Source organism: Gallus gallus, chromosome 1 (genome assembly GCF_016699485.2).
Source record: "Gallus gallus isolate bGalGal1 chromosome 1, bGalGal1.mat.broiler.GRCg7b, whole genome shotgun sequence".
Taxonomy (NCBI): domain Eukaryota; kingdom Metazoa; phylum Chordata; class Aves; order Galliformes; family Phasianidae; genus Gallus; species Gallus gallus.
In genome coordinates this window covers 48,183,231-48,202,074 of record NC_052532.1, presented here as the reverse complement: position 1 = coordinate 48,202,074, position 18,844 = coordinate 48,183,231, and the positions used below count along the sequence as shown (strand labels likewise).

The 18,844-nt window shown below is 47.0% G+C and overlaps 3 protein-coding genes and 1 long non-coding RNA gene across 7 annotated transcripts; 2 read left to right on the top strand and 2 right to left on the bottom strand.

Moving 5' to 3' along the window:
- Nucleotides 1-309: 309 nt before the first annotated feature.
- On the bottom strand, nt 310-7,091 carry HIST1H2BO (histone cluster 1, H2bo). 2 transcript variants are annotated; one of them, XM_046914891.1, is made up of 2 exons: nt 6,981-7,091; nt 310-721 (listed from the first exon to the last, which is right to left on the bottom strand). In XM_046914891.1, exons 1-2 carry the CDS (start codon nt 7,029-7,031, stop codon nt 392-394), a joined length of 381 nt encoding a protein of 126 aa, XP_046770847.1. In that variant the 5' UTR covers nt 7,032-7,091; the 3' UTR covers nt 310-391. The 2 variants fall into 2 exon arrangements, with proteins under 2 accessions (XP_046770847.1, XP_004937730.2); XM_004937673.5 differs by having other exon boundaries at nt 310-733; nt 6,993-7,091.
- On the top strand, nt 1,075-1,606 carry HIST1H2A4L2 (histone cluster 1, H2A-IV-like 2 (similar to human histone cluster 2, class H2A, member C)). The gene has a single exon (XM_040668142.2). The coding sequence runs from the start codon at nt 1,123-1,125 to the stop codon at nt 1,510-1,512; it is 390 nt and encodes a 129-aa protein (XP_040524076.1). The 5' UTR covers nt 1,075-1,122; the 3' UTR covers nt 1,513-1,606.
- An 813-nt stretch (nt 7,092-7,904) lies between the features above and the next one.
- HIST1H101 (histone cluster 1, H1.01 (similar to human histone cluster 1, class H1 genes)) lies at nt 7,905-9,465 on the bottom strand. Its single transcript, NM_001040642.2, has one exon. The coding sequence runs from the start codon at nt 9,426-9,428 to the stop codon at nt 8,769-8,771; it is 660 nt and encodes a 219-aa protein (NP_001035732.1). The 5' UTR covers nt 9,429-9,465; the 3' UTR covers nt 7,905-8,768.
- A 75-nt stretch (nt 9,466-9,540) lies between these two features.
- On the top strand, nt 9,541-16,488 carry LOC124417604. 3 transcript variants are annotated; one of them, XR_006934205.1, is made up of 5 exons: nt 9,541-9,666; nt 11,083-11,367; nt 12,184-13,802; nt 15,581-15,690; nt 15,869-16,488. It is a non-coding gene; the product is annotated as an uncharacterized LOC124417604 (long non-coding RNA). The 3 variants fall into 3 exon arrangements; XR_006934203.1 differs by having other exon boundaries at nt 11,083-12,678; nt 13,612-13,802; XR_006934204.1 differs by having other exon boundaries at nt 11,083-15,690.
- The last annotated feature ends 2,356 nt before the right edge of the window (nt 16,489-18,844 follow it).

Below are 18,844 nucleotides of genomic sequence, written 5' to 3'. Positions count from 1 at the left end.
GCTACAGCGCCTCTGCTGAGATACAAGCGTCTGCATTTGAAAAGCTTCATCGATGGCCCTGTCCGAGGCTATTTTAACACCGCTAAACGCTTGCAATCTAACCCGCAGAACATCCTTCCAGACTAGCTTATTTCGTACGGCCGTTTTTGCTTTTATCTCCCCTTTCAAAGAGACATATAAATTGCCTTAAAAAGTAAAAGCTCGGGAAACTCGCAGGCTTGTCAGACTACACGGGGAAATAAAATGAAAGAAAACTATGCACTAGAAGACAATATATATAGCAGATTGACAGAGAAAACAACACTAAAACACGGTAATTAAAGCTCTTTCATTGAATGAGTGGGTGGCTCTGAAAAGAGCCTTTGGGTTCAAAGTGAGGATCAGGACCGCCCTACTTGGAGCTGGTGTACTTGGTGACCGCCTTGGTGCCCTCGGAGACCGCGTGCTTGGCCAGCTCGCCGGGCAGCAGCAGCCGCACGGCCGTCTGGATCTCCCGCGACGTGATGGTCGAGCGCTTGTTGTAGTGCGCCAGGCGCGACGCCTCGCCGGCGATGCGCTCGAAGATGTCGTTGACGAACGAGTTCATGATGCCCATGGCCTTGGACGAGATGCCCGTGTCGGGGTGCACCTGCTTCAGCACCTTGTACACGTAGATCGAGTAGCTCTCCTTGCGGCTCTTCTTGCGCTTCTTGTCGCCCTTCTTCTGGGTCTTGGTGACCGCCTTCTTGGAGCCCTTCTTCGGGGCGGGTGCGGACTTGGCCGGCTCGGGCATAGCTGAACACCGAACGAGCTCGCAATACACAACCGGCACACTCGCTCGGAGCGCAGTAACGCAGCCGACCGCAGGAGCCGCCTTTATAGCGGCGCTATGCAAAGCAGCAGCTCCGCAGCGCCGCACTGGTATTGGCTGGAAGTTCGTGTTTGTGGCGTCACCACAACGCGCGCCCACCATTGGGTGCCCGCCGATCCGCTCTCCCATTGGCTGCACGCGCTGCGCCGACCGCTCGGCCTATCCGACAGCGCGCCTCCGCTCCGCCCGAACTGAATATAAGCGGGCGGGCGCGGCCGGAGAGCGCTTTGCTGCGAGCGGTTGGTTTGCTGGTTGGACGTTCGGTCGCTGCGATGTCGGGGCGCGGAAAGCAGGGCGGGAAGGCGCGCGCCAAGGCCAAGTCGCGCTCGTCGCGGGCCGGGCTGCAGTTCCCCGTGGGCCGCGTGCACCGGCTGCTGCGCAAGGGCAACTACGCGGAGCGGGTGGGCGCCGGCGCCCCGGTGTACCTGGCGGCCGTGCTGGAGTACCTGACGGCCGAGATCCTGGAGCTGGCGGGCAACGCGGCCCGCGACAACAAGAAGACGCGCATCATCCCCCGCCACCTGCAGCTGGCCATCCGCAACGACGAGGAGCTCAACAAGCTGCTGGGCAAGGTGACCATCGCGCAGGGCGGGGTGCTGCCCAACATCCAGGCCGTGCTGCTGCCCAAGAAGACCGACAGCCACAAGGCCAAGGCCAAGTGAGCACGACTTTGAGCATATCCTAAAACAAGCACCAAAGGCTCTTTTCAGAGCCACCCACTATTTCTTTAAAAGAGTTGATGCACTTTTTCCACTTCTATTGTTTCCTGTCAGTGTTGATGAGATGTGTGCGGGCTGTTCTCTCATTTACATCTGCGTCTTCCGTTTGGTATTCAGCCCCTTCCAGACGTCCCCCGGCTCTGACGCAAAGCCGCACGCAGCTCTCCCTGCGGGGCAGTGCCGGTGGAGGCGGCGCTGTAACGCTGCGATGTGCGCCCAACGTCTTTCCTCGGCTGTGTCCGCTCAGGCGGAGGCGCCCCGCCGCCTTCGGGGCGCTGCGCTGTAAGACGCCGAAGGGGCGGTGCTTCCTGGCAGTGCGGGCCGCGGGTTTTTCTTCTTAGCTGCGAAATCTAAAAGCTGCTGTAGTTCCATTTGCCTCCGTGAGGCTGTCTTTTTTTTCTTAGTTCATAATGTGCAGTCAAAGTTTGCTATTATATATCTGAAGCAGAATTCATATCACTTTTTCCACGAGGCTTTGTGTGGCATGAAGTCATCCTGCAGGACTCAAACTGCATCAGCCTGTGTGTTCTTCTTTTGCAGGAACCAAACGTGTGTGACACCCACATGATGACTTCACTTCTGGGGGGGGGGATGTATCAAGGATTTCCAACAGCAGAGCCTGAAAGTCTGAGTATGAGGCTGATGTGGACAAATAGAGCCCTCTGAGCCAGCTCAGCTCCGCCCAGCTGCCTGTGTCTGCTATGATGCTGAGCTGTGTGGTCGTGTGTTGGGAGCACATAAGGAAGCAGCCCTGTTTATGGGGATGTATCACTTCTATAGTCATGTCCTCTTTTTTTGTACGTGTGCAGAATGACTTGAAAAAGCAAGTCTGGCTGTGTCCCAGGGGCAAAAGGCAAAGAAACTCTCACAATTGAAAGGCTGTTGAGGGAGCAGCTGCTGCTGCTTGCTACCAAATGAGCAGTGGCTGCAGTGCACGTAGGTGTGTGTTTCTTCACATCTCTGATGCTGCACAACAGCAGCACAGGTTCTCCTGCTCTGTCTGAAGTCCAGCGTTCATCCACAACTCCATGGCCTCTGCTTCTTTCCTTTCAGGACTTTTCAAGAGTCTTTCAAGACTCAAATCTACACGTGACACGAACAGAGTGGTACAAACAGTTGTGGATTCTGCTGGTGATGAGAATTCTGAGCTGTTCTGCTACTCCTTTCATATATAAACTCCTTCTTCTCTTCAGATTTAAAATAAGTATATGTGCAGAATTGCTACCAGAGTGTTCGTGTTAAAAGGAAATGGAATTAACTTCTTGGTTAAAGGTCGGCAATCATGAGTGTGACAACGAATATTTTGGAGACTGCTCTGAGAGTGGCGTCAGGAAGGGCCACAAAGTACGGCAAGTTACTTGCAGCCACCAAGTATATATATATATATATATATATATATATATATATATATATATAAAAATAACAAAATAAGTACTGCCCCTGATGAGTTCCAGAGGTTGCTTTGCAGCTGTGTGGGCCTCTGCTTCTGTGACCCAGTCCTGAGGGAAATGGATGCTGCTGCTCCTCATCGTGTTTCTCCTCCCATCCCACATGTGTGAGCTGGGCAGGGAGAAGGGCTTTCCCAGTGGGATTTCCCCCCCTCCAACTATTGATACCTACTATTTATATTTTCATAATGCAAATCGTTTTCAAATATACTCTGTTGCAATCCAACTGGAAAATAAGGATAGGAGTGGCCTAACTCACACAGCACTAATTCGAACAATTTGCACTGTGTTTAATAATAAATAATCTCTGGCAGCTTGGAAAATAATGTGAGCTGAGAAGTGGGTGAGCAAATATTGACTCAAACCAATCAACCAGCCAGGAAGCCGTATACAATAGTTAGAGAAGTGTGTTTGTTTTTGTTCAGTTTCTCAATCAGACCTTTGGCACTAATCATCTTATTTATGATATCTGAATCTTCTTCCTGTGCTGTGTTGTCAGTAAAGCAGAGCAGCAGTTACGTGTTCAGCCAGATGCTGTATTTCACTTTTGCAAAGGACGGATGTGTGGTTTTATCTCATTTGGTTTTACTCATAAGGGACTGACAAATACAAAATGTACTTCATGTATATATATGTAGATAAATAATGTCTTTCCGAAACTGTTTGACTCTAACAGACTATAGAAAAGAAAAATAAGGCAATGGCAGCTTTTAACTTTGCTATACCTTATGGTTGGTAACGCACTACAGGCGCAAAACAGTGTTAGTGGTCGATTGATAAAATCCCAAAGGTGTTCACATAAACAAAAATATACCTACCGTGTGTTGCTGTTCATGTGAATGAAGAGAGATTTTCAAGATAGGCACTGACGGGACATAAAACAGAGTATCAATGGCCTTTTTGAAGGCTGTGCTTTATAGCATTTCCCAGGATGATTTATGTGAATGTTGTTCCACCCTCTGCTTCCTGGGAAGTGTACTCTGGGTAGGATGTGTAGGAAGACAATGGAAGCTGCTTTGAATCCTATAGTAAAGAACTTTAAAGCATACAACAGCTGGTATAATGCACTATTGTGTGATTTCATATTCACGGTGTTGTTTTCATTAATTCTGAACATTTGCCATCCTGTGAGATAAAATTATGTTTGCTACTCTTGCTGAGCCTAATTCTTACTGCTGTTATTACTGGCAAAAAAACAGCAAGCATACAACGTTTTGAACAGTAGTTGGTTTTTGTCACTGCAGTGACTGGGGTCTCAGCACTGAGATGGAAAACAATGGTGCTGCAGTCAGATCTGATGGTGTGTATGTCTGGACAGGAATGCTATCTGTGTACACAGCACAGCAGTATCTGAGACTGTACCCACACTGGAATACCGTACTGAGATCGGAAGGAGCAATCGTACTCAATAGTTTCTGTGCTGATGAGTTTTAGGATTTGAGTAAGAAATGCATGTACTGAAACAGTCTTCCAGAGAGGAAGATTGTCTGGAATTTCATAGAATCATAAAATGGCTTGGGTTAGAAGGGACCTTTAAGATCATCCAACCCAATTTATGTGAAAGCTCCACAAATGAAGCACCCAGCATGCAAACAGGAGGGCTGAGATAATGCTTGTGCATCCCTGAGCTGGGGGGATAGAATGCACCTCTATTTATTTATTTATTTTTAGGCCAACACAGCTGAATCTGAATTTTACATAACACATTCCTAAGCATAACAGCTTCTGACAAATGATTCCAATGAGCATCACCGCTATCAAAGTATGAGGACTTTTAGATATTTTCTAGATTCCCTCTCCACACCCCCCACACATTACATTATCTAAGAACTTAGAGGTGGGAGCACACTGTATTTAATCTTCTTTTTTTAGTGTATAGAGAGGTGCACAAAAGGAAAGCTGTTTGAGTTTACTCTAAGATACTTTAAGAGTAGATCTCAAGGTGCAGTTTGATACTGTGAGAGAACGGGGAGAAGGGAGGATGGATCCCAGCATCAGTTGTCCGAAATCAAAACAGAGACCTCCCACAGCAGCCTTCAAGCCGAAACTGATGTTGTGAATCAGTGACTAAAGTAATAAAGACTTAGTGACTGTCTCTGCACCAGTGCTAAAACACCATATGCAATCAGTGCTGGGAAGCTCGAGTCCAGTGGTTCTGCAGTTCTTGATGAAACCGTGTGTTGCTGAGGCCACAGCATAGCACTTGGAAATAAGGGTTATTCAGATGCATTTTGAGAGATGGTGTTAACAGCTCAGTTCTGTATCTGCAGCAATGTCTGATTAACAAAGACTGTGGTTGATATTTGGAAAACCGAGGGCTTGGATGGAAGACTTCAGGGCTGATAACTCAGTAGCTAAAGGGAGCCTATAAACACCAGGGGAGTCAACTCTTTGAAAGGGCAGATAATAGCAATACACGAGGAAGTGGTTTTAAGTTGAAGGAGCGAAGATTTAGGTTGGGTGTAAGGGGGAAGTTCTTTACTGTGAGAGTGGTGAGGTGCTGGAACAGGCTGCCCAGAGAGGTTGTGGATGACCCATCCCTGGCGGTGTTCAAGGCCAGGTTGGATGGGGCCCTGGGCATCCTGGCCTGGTATTGAATGTGGAGATTGGTGGCCCTGCTTGTGGGGGGGGTGGGAGGGGGAGAGTGGGTTGGAAATTAATGATCCTTGAAGCCCCTTCCAAGCCAGGCCATTCTGTGTGATTCTGTGTGCTTTGAGAGGTCAGACCACAGTGGCTACTTTTCCAGTTCTCAGTAGTTTAATTAATGAGCTACAAATACTGGAAAGGTGAAATAGCTCCTAAATAATATTCATCTTCACTGTGCATTTACAAGTGGAATTAGTCTCTCCTAAAACAAGAGAAGCGGTGCAAGTTACTGGAAAAAAAAAAAAAAATCATGTATACAGAGGAAAATGATTGAAATAACTGTCAGAAAGGATTTCTATTTCATTAACTTCCACGCGTATTGTATAAATATGGAGGCTTGGGCTATGGTGACAGTTTATTAGAAAGCATAAACTGTAACTAACCAAATTCATGTAAACTATGGTGCACCGCGGACACACGTCTCGCTTCAACTATAACAGTTGGGACTGAGGCACCCTCAAGCGGCTGATGTCGATATAGCAGCTAAAACACTGCTCATGGAGTTAAAATTAATAGAAACAGATGAGCCTCTTTCAGCAATGTAAAATCTACTGAAGCGCTTTTGTCTCTCCTATTCGCATGAAAACACATCTTAAAATCCGAACGGAGAGGCACTGATGGGGATGTGATGAAAGGTAACGTTGCAAACGAGACTTAAAACAAACGAGAAAGTAGGGGGGGAGGAGGAAACGGGGAAATAAAGTCTCACCTAGAAGGAAAAAAAAAAAAAACAACTAAATTGTCATTAAAAATTTCAGACAAATATTGCAGATAGCAGAAATGCTTGTATTTTCTGGAACAAAGCTGGCAGGTAATAGTATTTACAGGAATTATTTTTTAGAAAAGTATTTAAAGATGTGAAGTAGAAAGCCGGATTAACTTATGCTATTTTCTTCTGATATGACTACAGCTCTTTCTCTGGCAAGGTGGGTGGCTCTGAAAAGAGCCTTTGGGTCGAGCGACTCTGGCACGGGGGATGAAAACAGCTTACTTGGAGCTGGTGTACTTGGTGACCGCCTTGGTGCCCTCCGAGACCGCGTGCTTGGCCAGCTCGCCGGGCAGCAGCAGCCGCACGGCCGTCTGGATCTCCCGCGACGTGATGGTCGAGCGCTTGTTGTAGTGCGCCAGGCGCGACGCCTCGCCGGCGATGCGCTCGAAGATGTCGTTGACGAACGAGTTCATGATGCCCATGGCCTTGGACGAGATGCCCGTGTCGGGGTGCACCTGCTTCAGCACCTTGTACACGTAGATCGAGTAGCTCTCCTTGCGGCTCTTCTTGCGCTTCTTGTCGCCCTTCTTCTGGGTCTTGGTGACCGCCTTCTTAGAGCCCTTCTTCGGGGCGGGCGCGGACTTAGCCGGCTCGGGCATAGTGGCACAACGCGCTCACGAAGCGAGGCGAACAAAAACGACCAGGAGACGCTGAATGGAAACGAAGGGGTCGTAGGCATTTATTTATAGCCCCTCTATGCAAATGAGAAGCATTCCTTTCGCACTCTTTCATTGGTCGGAACTCGAGAACACGCCTTTCCTCCCTTATAACTGCTTTTCATTGGTTCAAATTCGATTCGCTTTCTCATTGGCTGCCCAGAGCGGACCCAGACGTCAGCCTATCAGCGCAGAGGCGAGGAGCCAAAGCGAGAGCGTAGCCGAGCTCCGTAGGTTGCGCGCTGCGTTCCTGGCTTGTTTGCTCTCTGAGTGTTCAGTCGCTGCGATGTCGGGGCGCGGAAAGCAGGGCGGGAAGGCGCGCGCCAAGGCCAAGTCGCGCTCGTCGCGGGCCGGGCTGCAGTTCCCCGTGGGCCGCGTGCACCGGCTGCTGCGCAAGGGCAACTACGCGGAGCGGGTGGGCGCCGGCGCCCCGGTGTACCTGGCGGCCGTGCTGGAGTACCTGACGGCCGAGATCCTGGAGCTGGCGGGCAACGCGGCCCGCGACAACAAGAAGACGCGCATCATCCCCCGCCACCTGCAGCTGGCCATCCGCAACGACGAGGAGCTCAACAAGCTGCTGGGCAAGGTGACCATCGCGCAGGGCGGGGTGCTGCCCAACATCCAGGCCGTGCTGCTGCCCAAGAAGACCGACAGCCACAAGGCCAAGGCCAAGTGAGCACCGGCGAGGCAGCGCTGTCTGAGAGAACAGTCCAAAGGCTCTTTTCAGAGCCACCCACAGCATCGCAGGAGAGCTCAGAAATCCGCAATACAGTCGTGCAGGTCTATGAATTACTCGAGCCGTGCTTTTTTTTTTTCTTTTTTTTTTCTCATATTTATTATCAGTATTATTTGGTGGGTAATAATAGCAACGCTTTCCATGCTTCCGTTAACAAAGTCGTGCCCAAAGCGTTCTCCCAAAAGAAGTTTCTCCCGGGACGCGCCGTTACACTTTCAGTTCGTATATCGTACGAAAGGAAACCAATGCGTTCCGGGAGGTCCCGTCACCGCCCGCCCCCCTCCCCCCTCCTTTCCCCCACGCCTGTTCCTTTCTTCAACGCGGCCAAAAGCGCCGGGCCCAAGGCGGGGACTGCGGTGGGAGGGGGAAGGGGCAGCGGGCCGGGCTCCTCGTGGCCAATCCTCGGCCAGGGCGGGCTTTTCCAACAGCAGAAGCCGCTGTTCTGTCTCAGCGGGAACAAAAGAGATGGGAGAGCTCGGGGCTGTTACCGCGTCAGTAAGAAAAATCTCCCGTCTTCCCCTAATACACAAAAGCATTTAAGGAGACACCTTAAAGAGGAACAACACAACACGTTAGACATGGCTCAGTAGTAGCTTGCGCCTGGGAAATCCATTACTTCTGTTACAAAATATATTCTTAAAAAAAGTGTCACCCGATTTTTATCAAATCATTACAAAACGTTTCTTCACGGTAGTCAAACCAATTACTCGGCAAAAGATACAAAGTCTACACTTCCCTAAAGCCGCCGCGTTCAACCGTGCTCGTTAGGTTTCGGTAATCGGAGGGGAAAAGGCAATTGACCTCTGACGACTTACGAATTGCTGCCTCCGTGCTGGAAGTTTCTGACGACCTCGGTGCCTCAGCTCCTTTAGGGAAAGTGTGGGTGGCTCTTAAAAGAGCCGTTGGATATCAAAATAGGTAGAGCAGGACTCTTCTGGGATAACTTACTTCTTCTTGGCTGCCGTCTTCTTCGCCTTGGCCGCCTTGGGTTTGGTCGCCTTGGGCTTGGCAGCCTTGGGCTTCACCGCCTTTGCCTTGGCCGGGCTCTTGGCGGCCTTCTTGGGGCGGCCAGCCTTGGCGGCCTTCTTGGGGCTCTTGGCCGCCTTCTTGGTGGCGGCAGCCGCCGGCTTCTTGGCTTTCTTGGGGCTCTTCTTCACCGCCGCCGCCTTCTTGGGCTTCTTGGCAGCAGCCGCAGGCTTCTTGGCCGCCGGCTTCTTGGGCTTGGCAGCAGTCGCTCGCTTCCTCGGAGCCTTCTCCTTCACCTCACCCGGCTTCTTGTTGAGCCGAAAGGAGCCCGAGGCGCCGGTGCCCTTGGTCTGCACCAGGGTGCCCTTGCTGACGAGGCTCTTGAGCCCCAGCTTGATGCGGCTGTTGTTCTTCTCCACGTCGTAGCCGCCGGCGGCCAGCGCCTTCTTGAGCGCGGCGAGGGAGAGCCCCTTGCGCTCCTTGGAGGCGGACACGGCCTTGGTGATCAGCTCGGTGACGCTGGGGCCCGCGGGCTTGCGGGCTTTGGCGCCGCCCGCCGCCTTCTTCGGCTTCTTGGCGGCGGCCTTGGCGCCGGGCGCGGGCGCATCGGGGGCGGCGGCGGGAGCGGTCTCGGACATCGCGGCGCAGTCCTCTGCGGAGCAGGCGAACACAATTGGGCTGGCGCGGGTCAGATGCTCGTATTTTTAGAGAGGAGCCGCGCGGTGATTGGTGCGTTGCTAAGCCCGCCCCGCTGCACGGCCGGGGAGCCCTTCGGTGTGCTCGATTTGTGTTTCTTTGGACTAACAAAAGTGTATTTTCCTCGGAATTTCTGCCACCAAATCGCCCCGTCTCCTCGGTGAGGGAAGAGAAGAGCAGGTACTTGCGTTCGGGAGAGTTTCCAGCCGCAGACACGCGTCCTGAGTTAAAGGAGAGGCGATAAATCCCGTGTGCTGCTGCTGGAGAGACCTCTGAAGAGAGAAACTTTTGTTTTTCATTGCAAATTAAAAATTTTCTTTCGGCAGAAATGTTACAGCGACCACTGTATGTTGTTCTTTAGAGGGTTTTCTTGCGACTAAAATCGAAATCTGACGATTTAAAGCTATTTTGACAGTTTAAATTGATTTTGAAGAGGAGGAAGTAACACAAACTCCCCTCTCAGCTCTGAATATGGATTAAGAACCGGTTCCTTTGGCCATGTGTTTTACCTCCTAAAACGCTAAACTCTATTGAAATAGTGTCTCATACCACCTCCTATTGCACTTATTATAGAGCTGTAAACAATTCGTTAATGCCCGAGAATTCATAAAGATGTAGTTGTTTTGTTTTGTCTTCCTGGAATTTCACTGGAGGGTAGGCAAACTTCCCCTGCTGCCTTGTGCTTTTTTCCTTTGTTTGTTTTCCGTGTGAATTTCTGTACCAGTTATTAAGTAGATCAATACTGCTTTTTTCCCACCTTGTGTTTCTGCTTCCAGTAAACAATCCCCCGGTACCCCGTGTTACCAAACTGCAGCTTTCTGAACTAAAGCAGCCTTCTAAACTTCTGGTTATATTTAACGATATTACTTTTGTCTCTCTGGTCATTTAAGGTGTGGACGGCCTAATGTAGCACTTATGTACTTCTGCTCTTACTGCTCGGGGAGTGTAACCTCGTTGTATTTTCTGTGTTAGTTATACAATTTAATACAAAATTACTCTTTTTTTTTCTTTCTTTCTCTAAAAACCTCTTACACAGACAAAAAAATTCAATAAAGCCAATGCAGTACCTCCTTGTCTCTCTGTAAGGAAAAAATGAGATGAGATGAAGAAAGGAAAAACCCATTTGATGAAAAAAAGAAAAGGGCATTTAATTCATTCTCCTGCATTTTACAGCCAGGGAAAGGAGGAACTGTTTTCTTGACAAGAATCAGAGCTCTTTGTGATAACCTGGGTTTCAGTTAGGGGAGTGGTAGGCCATAGTTCGTCCCTAGGAACCAGGAAGAATTCAATCAATACTGATATGTGATTGAAGGTAATGAAATCTGCTGATGATAACGGAGCTCTGGAATAATTTTTTTTCAGAATCTGTACCTGATTATAAAGAAGTTTATTATCTGTTGACTTTAATGGGTACTTAAGAATAACACAAATATTACACATCAACCTTGCCCTCCCGTTTTCTTTGGTATAACCAGATCCAACACATAATGTAAACACTGGGTTTATGCAGATGTTAACAACCAAAATTTGGGATTATATACACATATCGTTTTCAGTTAATGCAAACCTGTTTCCACCTCGTTGTTTTTGTTACAGCCTCTGCGGTGTCAACACTAAACATGTGTATGACATGAAAACATGTTTGTTTTCCTCAAAATTGGGTTTCATTGAGTACAAAAGTCATGACTACCTGCTATGAAGATAAAAAAAAAAAAAAGAAAAACAAAACAAAACAATTTACATCCTAGAAGAGGAAAATATAAGGCAAAGCGTTGCAGGAAAAGTGCATCTGAGCTGTGTGGTGCTACAACAGGAAGATGATGGAGAGAAGGGCAAATCCAACTGGAGATTTCAGAATCTTGTTTGTAAAAATTATGCAACGTAAGATAAGGACACAGGAATGAAATGTATCTTCAGTATCCACATTCACAGTCATATATCTTCATGAGTTTCCAAAAGAGAAGTAAAAAAATAAATGTTTTTTTCTTAACTTGTGCCCATAAATCAGTGAATAAGATGCTGCAGTGACTCGATTGCATAGGGCAGTGCGTAGCAGGACGTTTAGGAGATAACACTTAGCACCTACCAGGACACTTCACAGCACATCGACAGAGGAGAAGTGTAGATCACAAGTGACACGCCCGCGACAGCAAAGATGATTCACATTTACTGGTAGCTGAAATGGAGATGGTTGAAATGGTCACCGTCCCAGCTGGGGGTCCCTGCGCTTCTCTCCCAGCACTTGCTACCCTCTTACATTCTCAACAGAGGCAGCCAGTAGTATGTACAGCAACTCCTGGTCTGTAACAGTTACAGTTTATCACTCTGAAACTGAAGCGACTTCAGAAATTTCAAGACACGGGGATGAGTTCTGCCCTTTATTTTCTAATAGCTCTGCAGTGAAGGTAGAAAACAACTTTAGTGTGCAGAATTGATAGTGGGAACATGTCTTCTTCTCCATCTTCTTCTTCTCTGAAAGAAGAACGTGCAGGGGGAACATTTTGGAAAGGTAAGGTGCATTTGACAGTTTGAAACAGAGTTTGGTCCACAGTCAGAACAGATAGGGAAGAAGGAACAGAGATACACAGGCAGGCAGGGAAGAAAGGTGGTGGAGGATTATAAAGGGGGCAAGAATGACAGTTTCACCTCTAGGTGAGCAAGTCTGAAGAGGAAATAATCTTATTTTTGTCATCTTAGGCATTTGAGTCATCATTCATCACAGAAAGGCTTCAACAAGAAAGCACTATATTGACTCTGGCGTGCATTTTGGTTTTCCCAGTGAGGAGCATAGAGGGAGGTAGACTTCCTCACTCATTAAAAGAGGAGGAGAATGACATCAGAATCTCCGGAGATACTCCTGGAGAGAGCATCGCTGTAATATCTGCTACATCTGAATGACTTCAGTTCTTCCCACCTTCTGGGCAGTGCAGCAGCCCTCAGTACATTACAGACCTGCACAGGATTGCTATCTGAACACTGCGAGTCTCTTCCGTCCAGATGCCCAACTCTGTCCAGCTTTTGCATTTACCCGTTCAGGCCTCCTGGCATAAGGAAGAAGTGAGCCACAGCCACGGGATGGTGCAGCACCTGAGAGCTATCAGACGTTCCCATCTCTGTCTCAGGACCTGCCAGTACTTGTTCCTCAGAAAATGAGCTCTGGGTTATATTTAGACATATGTGCAACAAGGCAAGGTAACACGGCAGTTGTTCTTCTCAAGCAATTTTGTTAGGAAGCATTAGCATGAGTGCTAACCACACAAACGTGGTTAATGGGCTGCTCTACCTCCAAAGTAGAGCGCCCTGATCAGTTCTTTGCAGGCAGGTGGAGGAACAGCAGTGGGTGCGCCTGAGCAGTTCGGCCCCTCTCTTTCCTCCAACAACAATTTCCAGAGAGAGTTAGGTGAAGGTCCTTATGTGCTGCTTTCCCATGTACATGTTCCCCGGGTATGAGGTACAAATACTCCCTGCAATGGTGATTACACTCCTATTACAATGTTACGCCCATGTCTAACTTGCCCTCAGTGACTTCATCCTTATGCAAGTTACAAAAGTAATAACTCTTGTGAACAAACCAGCCAGCACAGTTTAACAGCTTTTAACCCTTAGCTAAGCAATCTTAAAGTGGTACCTACAGAACTACAAACTCGTTGCAGTTCTTTGCCTACCTAATATCAACATTGCTGCTGATGTTGTTAAGATTCCTAAATGTAATGAGGCCATCGGGAGCTTTTTAAGTCAGTGTACAGCTAAGCATCTGCAATGGGCAGGACAAGGAGGGTAGGGCAGTGGGTGACTGTCCCTGCAGATTCAGCTTCCTGGAATGTTGCACACTCCTCCCTGTACTCTTGGCTAAAGGATGGGGCACTTATTGAGGCCTCCCTTCATCATCATCATCATGCTGTGTCCTTTTGGAACTGAAAACTTACAGTCCAAATAGATGCAGATATGGCAGTAGAAGTACTGGGAAAAATGTCCTTCACGGAGAAGGGAAAATAAGCAGCAAAAATGCTGGAATCAAAGGTTTTCCCTGATGCAAGAGGGAGAAAAGATGCACTATGGTCCATACCATAGAGGACCCCCACACACGCTTTTGACCACGTTAACACATTTTTACTTTTCTCTCAGACAGTCAAGGAGATGTCGTATCAGTCAGCTACCAAAGAACAGAATTATAATTGTCTTAAAGTACTTCGGTCTTCTAAAACTAAACTAAATCGTTTGACAAAGTGTCTTCTGGACCACCCTGGCATGCTTTGAATGTAGCCACCATCCAGAGGCTGAGAACATGAGGCCTAGAGGCAAGCTGTCTGCGACAGGTAAGCAAGACTAAGAGAAGCCTGAACAATTGTGGCTTCTCCCAAAAGTCCTTTCCACGTGGACTGACAGTGCCTCTCTTCCACCCACATTTCATTATCAGCGAATGCCACCAAGAAAATGTGCCACCCACTGTCCCTTCAGAGCAGTCACTCCAGCAGCACTGAAGCCAGACAGCTCTGAGCAGCAAGCAGCCCACACAAAGCAATGCTGAGCAACCCGCCCTTCCACCCCACAACCCCCTGGCATTTCTGCACACTTTCTGCTCTCCACCCTTTTCTATCTGTGTTTCTGTCCTCCCTGTGGGTGCTGAAACTGCTGCACTGGTGCTAGTAGGGTACAACACGACCTAGATGCTCCCCCACCTCCATCCAGAGTCATGTTTGACAAGTCAAGGGGACTTGAGACTATACATGCATACAGAGCAGGTCCATAGTCCACAAGACATGGCTTAGTGGGCATGGTGGTGATGGACTGATGGTTGGACTAGATGATCTCAGTGGCTTTTTCCAACCATAATGATTCTATGATTTTGTGATCTCTCTGGCTGGAGCCACCCCACATGCTGATGAGGCAAGGCATGGGGTATGGTTTTTTGTCACTTTTTTCTTTTTTGTCATGCAGTCAGTGACAGTGGCACCAAAACACAACGCAGGTTGGGCACTCGCCACCACTGAGGCCAAAGTGCTGTCATACACTGTAGTTTACTGAGAAGTGAGGGGGTCAAACAGGTCCTGGCTCCAGATGAGGCTTTGTATCACCATTCCAGGGCAGGAGTATCACCAGGTAGCGCCTAGATGCCAGCAACATAGGCTGGCTTTCTTCCCTTAGAAATCAGCTACATAGTTTTGAAGAGGTATTCAGTGCTGTGCCCTAGCTTATGTTTTTACAGCATGTGCTTCCCAGCTGTGCAAGCTATGTGCTGCTGTCAGAAAGGCACTATCCCTGGTTAGGAGGTCACCCAGTCTACCAGGGATACAAGTATGGAGGGCTGGAGCTTCTATATCCCCACAGCTAGCAAATGAGAGCAGCCACTCAGCACTTCTGCTGTCAGACTGTTAGGAACTCAGGAATAGGGCAGCATACATGGGTAGGGATATGTGCAGAGCGTGGGCATGTTTGAGGCCCACTGTGTTGTGATTTCATATACCTTGCCTGCAACATACTGTATGCACACTAATTTGAAAGAGTTGAACATGTTAGGCCTAAATCTTCACCTTCCTGACACAGGGTTTTTTAGTGGGATGTTTTGTTTTTCTTTCTCTTTTTAACACTTAAAAAAGCAATGCAACTTTGGTTGATTTATGCATGAAATGAGGAGCAGAATAACAAGCCTCGCTTGTGTGCTGTCTGAGCTTAGAAGTCAGCAACACTTCACATTTGACTTAAGGAGCAGTAAACAGGACCGGCATCGAGCAGGTTGGAGCAGAAATCAGCCATGTCCTGCTGTATGGAGGCAGCCAGCAAAGAGAAGCCAGATGGGTTTTTGGATTTACCCAGATTGCAGTGGGAGGCACCTGAAAGGAAGGAAATATAGTCACAGCATCACACAGCTGTTGAGAAGAGGGTCTGCTGATCATCCGAGTAATTATGAAGTTAAGTGTTCAGATTTAATGCACGTTCATTTAGATAAGCATCTTCTGGTGGGAGGAGGTAGGGATGGGGAGGTGCAGGAAGAGAGAGAAAGAAAAAAAGACAAAAATGATTTAAGCTAAATAGTGATAGCAAAACCTAAGTGGAGGAAGATGTTTAGTTGCTGCTTGTTCTATTAATTCTTTAGAGGAAAGAGGCCTTGGCATTCTTGGGTGCATGGAAAGGATTGCAAGGGTTCCTGCTGTAAGCTGCATCACTGCGTGAGGCCAGAAATGTTTGTTTGCATTTGGCACTAAGGTAAGAAAAAGCAAAATGGAATAAAACAGGAGGAGAGGTTTCTTGTACTTAAAACCAACTAGTTTTAAGTTTATTGTCTTTTTTTGTTTACAAGATGTGCTTGTTCTCTTAACATGGTGATTCTTGAAAATTATTTCAGCTCTGTGCTTTTGTCTTTTCCTTCCTCCTGGGCTGACAGTTATTGCCTGATGCTGAGGGAGACCCTTGCTCGTGCTCCTTCACCTCAGTACTGCGGACTCACAAGAAACAGGGGTATAACACAGGGCTTAATGGTAGAACACGACTCTGCAGTTGGTGGCCTCAGCCTGAATCCCGAGTGGGAGAAATGAAAGGGGAAGGTGAATTAAGGCAGCCTTGAGATTCTTCTGCCCTTTGTCGTGGATTCTGGACAGAGACTTAGGATCGCAGCACTGTAAGAGCTGAGTCACTCACATGAAACTTTCCTCTGAGTCAATATCCTATTGGTGACAGAGACGGTGAAAAAAAAGTACAGTAACTGATATCTCATCAAAACGATCCCTTAGCTCAGGGATCCCCCCCCCCCCCTTAGACAGGGGCTGTCTTTGGATTGGAGACCCTCAAGTGGATTTTTTTCCCACTTTCTTTGACTACTTTCTCTGGGTATAGCATCTCTCATTTCTTATGCTTTAGGATGTGATTTAGAAAGTCAAATAACAAAAGGCTAAGGAACAGCAATGGTGAGGGTGGGAGATGGGCAAATGGGAGATTGGTATGTATATACTGTATGGAGTATATCCCTTCAATCAAGGAGGGTCCTAATTATATGCATTTAAGTGTCCTGTCTGTGTGTTGCAAAATCTGGAAAACCCTATTTCTATGGTGCAGATAAAATGGGATGAAGTAGCACACCGAGCACAGTGAGTGAGCTGTAACCCTTTCCTTATGGCTGAGGAAAAGTGAGGAGAATATGCCTAAAGGGGAAGGAATGACAAGGACAGAGAAAAATCAGGAGCCTTCGGGGCCCAACAGAGAGAGTCCTTATATAAAATATGCGAGCCACAACGTGTTGGGGAAAATGACCTCACCATTGTGTTTTTGGGTCTCATCACTCATGCAGACCTTCCCCCTTGGAGTCACCACAACTGAGCCAGAACCAAATGCCAGTGTGAGTGACAGAAGGGTTTGCTAAGGTTCAGGAATACTTCCCTGAGCCTTTCAGTTTGATGGGCATTCCTCTGTCTCTGGACACTGATGTGCACACCGGGGTTGCAGTCACTCTCTCCATATTGGAACAATGTTGATTTCACAGCCTCACAGGGCCTTGAGTTACAAAAAGGAGCGTGGTGAGGGCAACTAGCAGACGCTGAGGTAGCCTTTACCTGTTGTGGTGATTGATTTTCAGAGTCATAAAGTTGCATCAGAGCAACAGGGAAATGTTGTCACTGGCATTGTACACTGGTGAAAGGAAATCATGGAGGAAAAAAAAGTGCTTATCCAGTCAGAATGATGTCAGATCTTTGCAGGCACCTCACACATGTACACAGCTGAAGTTGCCACCTTTGTTGCCCATTTGATGCGTATGACTAACTTTCATCCAATTAGTAACAGTGATCTAGATGGACATATAATCTTTTCAGGCATGACCAGAATGCTTGTGACTTAATCTTAAATAACACTTCAGACGCAGGAAAGAAAATAAAGGGGTCTTCTCCAGCTCTATGCTGATGATGCTCATCATGACAGTGATGCTACAGTCTGAGAATTGGGTTGTGTGAAGAGGAATGTTGTCTTGAACAACATAAAAAATGTATAATATTGTTAATGTATGTAACAAAGCTTTCCTAATTTGTATATATTGGTTATTAAAATATATATTAAAAAAAATGAGGGCAACAGAAATATAAATCTAGCAGGTTGGACACATGGCTGAGAAGATTCACACTTCTCCCTGGTCTGAGATAAAGGCATGAAACTGGGTTTGTTGACTCTTCAAAGTGTGAGCAATATGTGAGCATAAATCCATGGAGGTTACCCCAAGTTAATTCTCTCAGGCTCACATGCATCAAAGTATTGTAGCATTGTCACTCACACAGGGAAATGGGCTATCCTTGATGCAGACAAGCACCATGGCATGAATGACAAAAAGCTACAGCAACAGACTGGAGGAAAATGGCTGTCCCACACTCACCTACTTCAGCACGCAGGATGTTTTGAATGCATTATTTCAGAGAAACTGTCACCTGGAAATACAGTGGCTCAGTGGGAAGTGACCTTCCAGAGACTGCTTGTAGGATGCACACTGTGTACATTAAAACAGCCACAAAGCTTTTTTTTTTTTTTTTTTAACTTGCTGCTTACATTTATGAGGCGAGCAGAGCTCAGGACTCAATGATTTAGAGGTGTGTGCATGAACACCAAAAACATGTAGCACTCATGATGAGTATGTACCCAAATTAATGGGCAGGTTATTATTAGTATGTAGTTAGTTATTTTTACAAACAAATGCAAGATCAGTGTAGACAACATTTCAGATCTTTAGTTCCAGGTGCACAAAGCCAGATTGCTTTCACCTACAACCCTTCTCCCTGTCTCGATGAGTACCCACGTGAAAAACAGTGCACATAATAAATAGGAACAAGTGTCACCTACACCACAGTCCACAAGAAGCAGCAAATTTATGTCCTACAACAAAGGGGTCATATAATTATGAAATCATTTAAAGCTTAGTCAATAGATTCTACTAAAAATCAAGTAATTTGGGCAATAAATGACATAGAAATCTCCAGGGGTTCTGTTTTCTTCAGTGTAATATGAAATCAGACCATAGCCCTAATTCCATACAAAGCAAATGTTATTTTTTCAAGATTAGGCTGCCTAAAAAGTACATTAGGTTGGCCTTTCTGTCACTTCATTTTTGAGATTTTGAAAATAAAGTACAAAAAATTTCACAAAATTCCCAGAAATTAAACAAGCTGGATAAGAGTAACAAAGGTATGCGACATAAATATTAACTAAATAGAAAAATAACATAGAAATGTAAATAGTAAGAGCAATAAAGTATATCAACGTATCATTTTACTACCGTAAAAAAAAGAAACAAACAAAAAACACCACTAATCCTCACGGGGAGACACTGAGTTGGAGAGGAATGAGGACGGAGCACCTCCTCCCACGAGAGCGAGAGATGCTGGGA